The following is an 11,645-nucleotide window of genomic DNA, read 5'->3' on the forward strand; positions in this document are numbered from 1 at the left end:
ATAGTTGAGCAACCAATTTATGGATGTAGGTTCTGTTTGTACAAACTATTTTTGATGTTTTGAAGTGGTTCTAATTGTAGGTTATAATAGTAATTATTTTTTAACTGAATGAAATTAATTCAGTTTCGAAGTTTAATTTGAGTATTTTATGCAGTTCTACCTTTTACTATGAGATTTAGTTAAAAAATACGTATGTAGTGTTCATATTATGCTTAAAATACATATACAGTATAAATCAAGTGTTTTTAGCTTAAAAATACATATGTAATGTTAAGATTAAGCATTCCAAAAATACATCTAGACCATACCTAATATGTATTTTAATATATTTTCATTTATTATCAACATAAATGAGAATTTGAATTAAATATAAACTTGTGTTTTCTAAGGAATTATATTTTTTATTGTGAGATTTTAGTAACAAAATACATATGCAGTGTTGATATTTTGCTAAAAAATACATATGCATTATAAATCAAATTTATATAACCTAAAAATACATATGCATTGTTAATATTATGAATTTCAAAAAGATACACCTTGATCATACTTAATATGTTTTCATTAATTATCATTATAAATGAGGATTTGAATTAAAGATAAATTTGAGTTTTTTACGCATTTATTCATTTTATTGTGATATTTTAGTTACAAAAATACATATGCAGTGTTGATATTTTACTAAAAATACATATGAATTATACATCAAATATATTTAGCTTAAAAATACATATGCAATGTTAAAATTAAGCATTTCAAAAATACATATTGATCATACCTAATATATATTTTGATATGTGTTCATTTAAAATCATTATAAATAAGAATTCGAATTAAAGATAACTTTGAGCTTTTTATGCAGTTCTACATTTTATTATGAGATTTTAGTTACAAAATACATATGCAGTGTTGATGTTTTTCTTAAAAATACATATGGATTATACATCAAATGTATTTTTAGCATATAATACATATGTAGTGTTAAGATTCTGCAATTCAAACATATATTTACAGAATATGTCATATGTATTTAAATCTTTGAACAATTAGGAACTAAATACTTATTTGGTTAATCAAAGTTATCAACTTTAACCTAAACTATGTATACAATGTTAAAAATACATATGAACTATAGCTTAAAAATACATGTGCAATGTTCAGATTTTGAAACATATACATACGCAGTATTCAGATATTACTGTGTTCAATTATCAAATGATGCATAAACGTATTAACTAAAATAAAATAGTTCATGATTATAAAAAATGAAAATAAAGTTTTAAGAAATAAAATGGAAGAAGAAATGTATCATTTGCGATATTTCCTACAAGAAAGCCTATTGTGATCCTTAGTCCCACAATCACCACATGAGTTGATGTTTTTCTTTTCAAACGTATTCCGATCTGATTTGTCACGATCCTTCTTTGCAAGTCTTCCTGGAGGTCTTTTAAATTTTGGAGGAAGTACTATTTCACCAAGTATGCTCTTTGGAATTATCCAGTCACCTTTGTGTGACAACGGATATATGGGAACATCATATGTCGTCAAAATAATTTTTGGTTTAAACAAATCACAATAGTATGGCCCTTTCTCAAAATTCTTTTTCTCCAACATCGCACAAGCATGAGCACATGATATCTCATCTAATTGAAATGCATTACATGAGCATTTTTTTCTTGAGGCAAACAATGAAGTACTTTTATTTGTCATGTACCGTATACACATATTCTGTGGTTGGTATAACATGATATAAAAAGAAAAAGTTAAATGCAATGCTACAAAAAATGAATTTCATATTCTATGATATGTTGTAAGCACACCAGCATTTTGTAAAAAAAAAAAAAAAAACATATGCAATAAAAATACATATGGAGAGTATATCATTTTTGCTGAGCATCCAAATACATATGCAGGGTTAATAATTTTCAATGCAAAAAATACATATGCAGAATACATAATTTGTTTTTAAATGTTCATATTTTTTATGTTGCATATATTTTCATTAATTTACAGCTGAATGGAAGGTGTTTTCATAATTATAAATTCCACAAATCTAAAAGTTCATACCTTCATACTAGTACACAAAGCCTCGTTCTTTTTGAGTATGTCATTAAACTTTTCAATGAGTTGTGAAGGTATATGAAGCCTGTTGCCTATTTTCTCAATTTCATTTTGCAAACAATAATCGAACTTCCTCAAGAAAGTCATAAATTGACAGTTCTCGGGTTGAAACAAGTACTCTACTTATTGACTACGCAATGTTTGAAGTCAAAGTCCATCCTCGATGAACTGTTGCATAGGACCTAGCCCACTTTTCGTAACCAGCCAATTCCAAATATTTATTCACCCTAATATCAACTGCCTCAACTTTTTTCATTAACATGTGGAATTCTGACTTTGAATATAATTTGACCATTGTATAAAAAATCTCCGACAATGCATTGTGTGATTTTCTGTAAAACAAATTCACATTTTTTCATAGATGCCACATATATGCATAATGTGGAATATCTTTGTATACATCACCAACAACCTTTATGATGCTTGGACTCCTATCAGACACAACATACATGTTTTGTCTTTCCCCGTACGCTTTCTTTAGATTCTCAAAGAACCACATTCAGGATGCATTATTTTTAGAATTAAACACACTATATGCTAAAGGAAATATTTGACCTGTATATATAAAAAAAATTTGCGCAGTCAGATATAAATACATATAGGAACTGCATATGTATTTATTTAAAATACAGGTAAATAAAATGCTATATTTTACCAAAGAAATGGTATCAATTACATATAATAAAATGTAGACGTACATCACTAACAAACATGATCAATTTTACATATTTCATTCATGAAACTTTGAAAATATATGTAATTTTATATATATATATATATATATATATATATATATATATATATATATATATATATACACATATATATATCAAGTGGAGATATGTATTTTCAAGAAATATGTAGAAATACAAAAAAATACAATTAGTTATACAATGTAATTATTATAAAATAATACTAACCTGCTTCATCCAATGTACATGTTGTTACAAATGCCCCAGTATAAATTCCTCTCAGATGACTAGCATCAACAACTACGACTGATCTACTATGATAGAATCCTTTAATGAATGCATGTAGAGCGATAAATACATACAAGAACGCATTATCATCTATCTTCTTCATTCTTATATGTGACTCCGAATAGGTAGTATTCAGTACATATAAGTATGATGGCATTTTCCCGTAAGATGCTGATGGCTTACCCCTCAACTCTTCTAACGCTCTTTCCTTGGCCTTCCAACATAAAGTGTATGTCAAATCCATACCAGACTCTTCCTTCATGTCATTTTTTTATTTTCGTTGCACTGTATTTTTATTTGTGATTTTTGAATTTCTGTTTAACCATACTACCAATCAATATATTAGTAGCATGCACCTTTGGATAGATCTTGTCCTTCACTGGACAAGTATGTTGAGGTATGAATTCTCTTATTCTAAACATTCCAGATTCTCCCATGCCTGATGCACGCATTAAAAACTCCCAGTTTCTTGATTTGCAAAATAATGTATAACTATATCAAACATGATTTAATACATTCAAAATACATATCCAAACTTATATTAAACAAGATCAAAGTGATATAGAATGTACGTACATTTTTTTATTTGACCTTTTATTTCGCATTTGAAACTTCTCCCTAATTGAATAATTCTTCATGACTGACTTTAAGTTTTTTTTTTTGGTCAAGTAAACCTGGTCTTCCTTAACATGCTTATGATGTGGGTCTGAGATAATCACCTCAATAGTAGCTATCTCAAATACATTTAATGTTTGTGTATCTTCAGAAACCACCAAAGCTCATTCATTTGTTGTATTTATCACTGTTTCCAAGTTGTTACAGTTGGTTCTTCTTTTAGCAACAGATATAGATGAACTTGCCAAGTTGCTCCCTATAATTTTCTTTGAAATGCTTACATATAAAGAAGACAATTCATGTCTTGTATCTACTTTTTCTGTAAAATAAACACCTTTAAACCCATATCATTATGTATTTCTATCTGCACTGCATTAGCAGTGATTTGATATTCCACTAGAATACATTTTCTGGTTAAATTCACACTTAAGTGAGATGTCAAAACATCGTATAGCTCAACGAATATTGTTGATGTGCTCAACAGTATAGCATCAGTGACCTATTCTTCGTAGTTTTTTTCATACGTCCATCGACCAGAGTACTTCACAAGGATTGGTATGCTTTCCATTTCTACTTGATTTAACCAATAAATAAATAAATATACATATTTGTCAAATGTCACTTGTTATAGCACACACTTTTTAGCTTTAAACAAAATTTATTTAAAGTAAAATACAAACACAGTAAAAGTTTTCAACCAAATATAGAAACTACTGAATCGAACGGAAGTAAAACAGGTATATAAATATTTTTTCACATATACAGTTATACTCTCAAATTTCAACAACCAAAATAAAAATACATATGCAGTGTTAACATTAAGCATATAAAAAATACATATGTAATGTTAACATTAAACATAACAAAAATACATCTGGCGCATACCTAATTTGTATTTTGATACGTGTCAATAGAATTTCATCACATTCAACAGCTGAATTCGATCATTCATTGACCTAGGATTTCAGAAAATAATTAAATAAAATTCAAATTAAAATTTGTTTAAAATATGTTCATAATCGATTATACAATAAAGTAAAAATATTCTATAAAGCTTCACAATTTGTTCAATTGTTAAAACGATCAAAGTAACAACAAACGATCCTCAAATAAATAGTCGAATACTGAAATTTTAATACATGAAACAACTTCTAAACTGAAATTTTGCAACAAACAGTTGAATTCTGAAGGTTTTTGTTATATATGTTGAATTTACCCCTGCATTGCTTCTAACTCGAAATTCATTTAGATATTTTTCATAAAAAATTTAATGGCAACAACAAAAAACTAGATAGGAGCATCAGTAATGGTTGAAACGAAAAATCGAACTGAAAAATATTAATGATTATATACCTTAAACAACAGTAATGGTTGAATTTGCAACTGATAGTTGAATTCGAACAAATTGAACTGAAGAATCTACAATTGAATTTGATTCAAACTAATTAATGCTTCGTTTTGAAACTGCTGTTGATTTCGAAGAAGATTTTGTCGAATTTAATTTAACAACAACAATGGTTGAATTTAAATAATACGGTTGAATTAGAAGAAATTGCTTAGAAAAATGAACAACAGATTTTGATTTTGCTATTTTTTTTCGGATGAACTCGTTAATGGAGAAATTTGAAATTTGAATTTTGTTTAGTGCTGTTAAGCTATAACGGAAATCACGTGAATGAAGTTGTTTTAATGGAAATGAAATCTACAAATTTAATTAATTGATAATTATACCATATTTATCTCAACCAATTTCAGTTATTTAAGGGAAGTAAAATTAGTTGTATATGTATTTTTATAGCAATAATTTTTAAAATACAAAATACAAGTTGCAACAAAAAGTAATTATGAAACTGTTGCTATAAAACCAACAATTAGGATTTAAGTATGTCATTTCTCAATTTTTTTGAAACAAAGGGCTTCAATGGCCCGCATTGTGAAATGATCAGTAGCCCAAAATTAGAATATCTAATATGCGAAATTAATTGTGTCAACTGGTCGTGTAATGTCCAATGAAGCAAATATAGGCATTACTTTTTCCCTTTTTATAAAGGCCAGTCCTTTTCCCTTACTAATTAAGGGGTATCTATAGGTTATAATATGTTGAAAGATAAAATTAATGAAAAGATTTAACAAATATCTATAAATTACATTATAGTAAATATATTGTAGTATTAAATATTTTAAAAATTATATAAATGTAATATCGGATTGGTTCAGTTCAAGTTGATTTTTTTTCCAACAAAAAATTAAGTCAATCTAAATCACTAATCGAATTTCTTTTTGATCTAACTTGATTTATAATTTAATGCGATTTGCGATTCGATTTTTTCTGCCCTCACAACAAATATTTATTGCTCATCGCTGAAGCCGCGTATAGATGCACCAACTTTGGCAAGTGTGTGCTTTTCATATCCCTGTACCAAATGATATGCTTGTAGAGACATATTTTCCATTACATGAAGTTGCATTAATTATTAGGGGTTGTGTTTTGATTCGATTTGAAGTTTATTGACTTGGTTATCGATTATAAATTTTTAAACATGCTAAATCGTTATAGAACTGTCTAGATATTGATATACCTCATTATCAGTTTGATTATTGATTTAACTGATAAGATTTTACACAAAATTGACAATCAGATAGAAACAAGATCAAGAACTTCATAGACCGAATGATATAAATATACTTTAGTAATTTACTATCAGATTATCGGTTAACTTGTTAAGAAAATAGACTCAAACAATTAAGAACCGATAACTCAATATAAAATATCAAAATCATTATTAAAACTAATAACGAATAACTCATTACCTATGAATCAATAGTAACATTCTTTTTTATTTGAACAGATTCAATTTTGAACAATTCTATTAATAATGCGGTATCAAATTAATTATCAGCAATCCAGCATATTGGCAAAATTTCACATCTTTCTCTCTCCTAAGAGTGAAAAAAAAGATTTTAAAAAGAGTGGAGATATTTTCCAAGTTTAAGATATTTTCCTAAATGGTCCTAACAAGGCAGTGATGAAATTTAAGATTGACCTAACGAAAGTTAAGGCGGCAAACCAACTTTAGTTATAAATTGGAGTGAGCAAAAAGGTAATGAGATGCAGAAAACTTTCGTCTGTTATAGAGACCATTCTGATTCCCAATAATCGCAGAAAGAGACCTCGTTAGCTCTAAGAGTGGGAGTTAAAAGGGTACATGCTCAATTTTTCTAGTAGTATTTGTAGGAAAATTATTTATTTATTTTAAAATAATTTATTAATATTTTATTATTATAAAAGTGTATTTGAAAAAATAATGGAAAGTAGGATAATTTAATATTCTTGCATGTCTTTGTTTTGATATTGGACATACACTTGTCATAAATATGTTAGAACGACACTTCTCATATTGGTTGAAAGACAAATGTATTAACACTTATCAAAGATAGAACCATTCACTTTTGCCTATAAATAGGCATGCGTTTACTTCAAAAGATGTAAGAAGAATACATATATAAAACTTATCTCTTTTGCATTAACCAACCTCCTCTATTTTTCCTTTAATATCTTACTCCCTTAATTTTCTCCTCCTTCACTCTTTCATACATTATTATATAATTTATTAAAGGGTTCTATTATTTATATTATTTTTAGTTTAACTGGTTAGTATTTGGATTAATAATTTTGTTAATTTCTGTATTCTTAAATTAATTAGGGAAGTACTTGTTTAATTCTGGAGAAATATTTTACACTGTTAAAATTATTTTTTAGGACAATTTCTATCACGACTCAAATATAATTAATATATTACTTAAAATCATATCGTTAATATTTATTTAATATTCTATATCATTAATTTGTCAATAAAAAATTATATTACTGTTATAATTATTACATCGGTTATAGTATTATTATTTTAATATTATTATTATTATACACTGTTATGTCATTGTATTGCTATTATTATTGTGTTAACAGTTAAATAATACTGTTATTATAATTTTATCATTGTTCCCCAATAGAATTTTCTTTAGGAGTATATATTGTACGTCTATCTCAAGTTCAAAGACCAATTCATTATATTTATTAACCATATACTTATGATTAATTCATTGATCATTTTAAATCATAAAACATACCTTTGATTAAATCTTTTGTTCAATTTTTCCCTTGGTTATGAAATAGGAGTTTGATTTAATGACATTCCCAACAAAAAGTGAAATCAACACATCATCGCTGCCAAGGAAGAATTTGTGTCTCAGTGTGGTGGAACCTAATATTAAAGATAAAGCGTCTTCCCAAGAACTAGACATGATTTTGACTCAATATTTGGAGTCATTGTACCAGCGGAAAAAGTATCATATAGGTAAGCATATGCTCAATCATTTCATACAAACAAAACTACTTAAAACTTTTATAGAGTAGAGTAGCATGTTTTATTTTCAGAGGGGTCGTTTAGAGGGGTCGTTTGGTGGAGTATATTAAAAGGAATGATGCATTCATTAATCATGTGTATTATTAGTGTCTTATTTGGTATATTTTTTAATCTATGTATAATTTGCATTAGTTATACACTCTACTGTGTATTGTGGTGCGTATTACTAATAACTCAAAATTAATGACAATATTAATGCAACGAATCTAATGCTTACATGTATTAGCATGATTAAAGACATAATTATCCCTAAAAAAATTTTCGCATCCTTTCCCACATATATATGGAGGGTATTTTTATAATTTTTCTACAAATTATGTAATTCATGTTATTTTTAATACATCAAATGAAACACTACATAAGAAAAATACAAGTATAACTAATATTTAAGCTTAATTAACACAAACGCATTACTAATACATTATATTTTACATTATTCTTATACACTCTACTAAACGACCCCCAATAATCAGATTACTATATATCTCACCAAGCACTCCATTTGCTTTGTAAAATCTCTATATATAACTTTGTAGGATCAACAATTAAAGATATACAAAGTATATGGTAGAAATCCTAGACACGGTCTTTACAAGTCTTGCGTCTTTACAAGAGCTTTTAATTTGATCAAGCCTTCTACGATTTTCTTCATAATATATTATGTTTTGTTGATTTATAGGTTATCCAACTAACATGAGTTACGAGCATCATGCTATTTTAGCACCACTTTTGCAATTCTCCTTGAATAACTGCGGAGATCCCTTCACTCAGAGTCCTGTGGATTTTCATTCAAAAGATTTTGAAATAGCTGTTTTAGATTGGTTTGCTCAACTCTGGGAGATTGAGAAAGATGAATATTGGGGATACATTACTAATGGTGGCACTGAGGGCAATCTTCACGGCCTTTTGGTTGGGTTAGTATCACTTTCAAAGGCGAATATATAATCTGTTTGATCAAATTTTTGGGAGGTTATAAATATCTATTTATTAAGAAGTGATTATAATAATAATAATAATAATAATAATAATAATAATAATAATAATAATATGTATATAATGTTTTTGGGGCGTAGTGAAAGTTATTTTCAGAAGATAAAAAAGTACTTTTTTTCAAAAGTATTTTTTTTGGAAAAAACATTTGAAAAAGAAAATACACTTTTAAATCATGATTAACCATTAATTGTAGTTCCTAAGTGATTTTAAACTTTATTGCCGGAAGGCGTTCTACCAAAAGTACTTTTTCTGAAAAAATGTTTTTTAAAATATATAATTTGATTCACGCCAAATAGGCCGATATTCTTTGGGCTACCTATTTATCTAAACTCAATATTTTTAATATGGAATAGAAATATAAATGTAAAAGCCACAAGACATTAATAATTATTTAATCTAAATCCACAAAATCTAAAATATATTAAGTACAATGCTAAAAACTTTTTAAACGGATTTCATCAAATTTTAATTCTGAATTCGCCTTTGTGACTTTCTCATCTCCTTTTACAAACCAAGTTTCTTCTAATTCCAATCCAAGATTGTATTTATGGGGAGATTTAGCTTTCTACTCACTTACAATTTTGTTTTTGGTATTTTTTTATTCGAGATTTTCATTTTTATACATAAGAAATCTGAAAAGATAATTTTCTTCTATTTATTTTATAGGTGGTTAAGAGACCTCATTTTTGCGTAATTTATTATTATTTACTTGTGGTTTTTAAATGATCCTAATTTCGTGTACCCTACTAAGCTAACTACTCGTATAACATTTTACCCATGAGGAAGAGAGCATTAACATTGAAATATTGCACCAAAGACTCAGTAAATTTTAGTTTGAATACTTTCAAGACACATAAAACTTCTATGTAAAATTTGAAAATTATGGAAAATACTTAAAAGTTATTTGAATTAAAAGCAAAAAAATATACATTTTAATTTAAATATTTATGAATTACAATATTTTCTTGAGTAGCACTCAAAACATATAGCCGGGGATAATTTAAATGACGCACTTCACTTTCACCATTGGAATAATATATATTTGGGCAGAAGAGAGCTACTTCCCGGTGGGATGATATATGCATCAGCGGATTCACATTGCTCGATCTTCAAAGCAGCTAGAATGTATAGAATGGAGATAGAAACTCTAAACACTTTAGTTAGTGGGGAGATTGATTATGAAGATTTGAGAACAAAGTTACTTCTTAACCAGAACAAACCCGCCATCATCAATATCAATATAGGTAAATATTCTTAGATCCTTAAACTGTGAAGCTTCACTTTGTGAAGTAGTCTATTACCTTAACTTCTAACTAAGTATTTAATTTGTAGGAACAACATTCAAAGGAGCTATCGATGACATCGATTTGGTAGTACAAGCACTTGAATATTGTGGTTATTCAAATGACAGGTATTACATCCATTGTGATGCAGCATTGTGTGGGTTGATTGTCCCCTTTATCAAACATGTAAGTTTACTTTTGTTCAATTATCTTTCAACGATTTTCTGATCAAGGTGACAAATACAAAATGATCTAATTCTTTATGATATTTGACAATAGGCAAAAACAATTACCTTCAAGAAGCCAATTGGAAGTATTTCAATATCAGGCCACAAGTTCTTGGGATGTCCAATACCTTGTGGCATTCAGATAACAAGAAAAAGTTATGTTAATAGCCTCTCAAAAGTTGAGTATATTGCCTCCGCAGATATTACGATTTCTGGTAGTCGAAATGGCTTAGCACCGATATTCTTATGGTACAATTTAAGCATGAAAGGACATGCCGGATTGAAACAGGATTCCAAAATGTGCATTGAAAATGCCCAATATTTGAAAGATCGGCTTCTTAAAGAAGGAATTAGTGCTATGCTCAATGAGTTCAGCTCTACCGTTGTTTTTGAACGACCTTGTGACCATAAATTCATTCGTCGTTGGCAACTATGTTACTTAAGCGGCATGACACATGTTGTGGTTATGCCAGGGATCACAAGAGAAATCATAGATAGTTTTCTCAACGATCTAATGCAAGAGAGGAAAAATTGGTACCAGGATGAAACAACTCAACCTCCTTGCCTGGCAGATGATATTGGTTCTCAAAACTGTCTATGCTCCTATCAAAAGATGCATTACTGAATTTCTTAGGAGCCTGATGTGGAATAGTCTTGGTTATGGAGTATTTTTTTATGCGGGAGTGATTCAATAAAATTTGTGATGTAAAGCCATCTAGAGTGTTCAAATAAATTTTGATGTACAATTTGTGTGCTATGTTTTTACGCAACAACTGCTCAATAAAATTTGTGATCTAATGTTTTCAAATAAATTTTCATGTATATTTTGTTCTCAAATTATATATAACTTTCTGAAATTTTGTCTTCTATTTTTTTTTTTTTTTTAGAAAACTGTCCCATACGTATATTTTAATTAGTCTGATACGATTCTAGACACTGTTGTTTGGTTGTTTTCTGGGTACTCTAAACAAAATCTGTACTTTTTCATCAAGAACTTTTTTG

General features: G+C 28.1%; 1 protein-coding gene across 1 annotated transcript; it reads left to right on the plus strand.

Annotated features, from left to right (window-relative positions):
* Positions 1-7,770: 7,770 nt before the first annotated feature.
* On the plus strand, positions 7,771-11,415 carry LOC107845032 (histidine decarboxylase). Its single transcript, XM_016689321.2, has 5 exons — positions 7,771-8,071; positions 8,820-9,054; positions 10,184-10,377; positions 10,466-10,602; positions 10,696-11,415. Exons 1-5 carry the CDS (start codon positions 7,903-7,905, stop codon positions 11,266-11,268), a joined length of 1,308 nt encoding a protein of 435 aa, XP_016544807.2. The 5' UTR covers positions 7,771-7,902; the 3' UTR covers positions 11,269-11,415.
* Positions 11,416-11,645: the final 230 nt, after the last annotated feature.

This window comes from Capsicum annuum, chromosome 10, assembly GCF_002878395.1.
Source record: "Capsicum annuum cultivar UCD-10X-F1 chromosome 10, UCD10Xv1.1, whole genome shotgun sequence".
Lineage (NCBI taxonomy): Eukaryota > Viridiplantae > Streptophyta > Magnoliopsida > Solanales > Solanaceae > Capsicum > Capsicum annuum.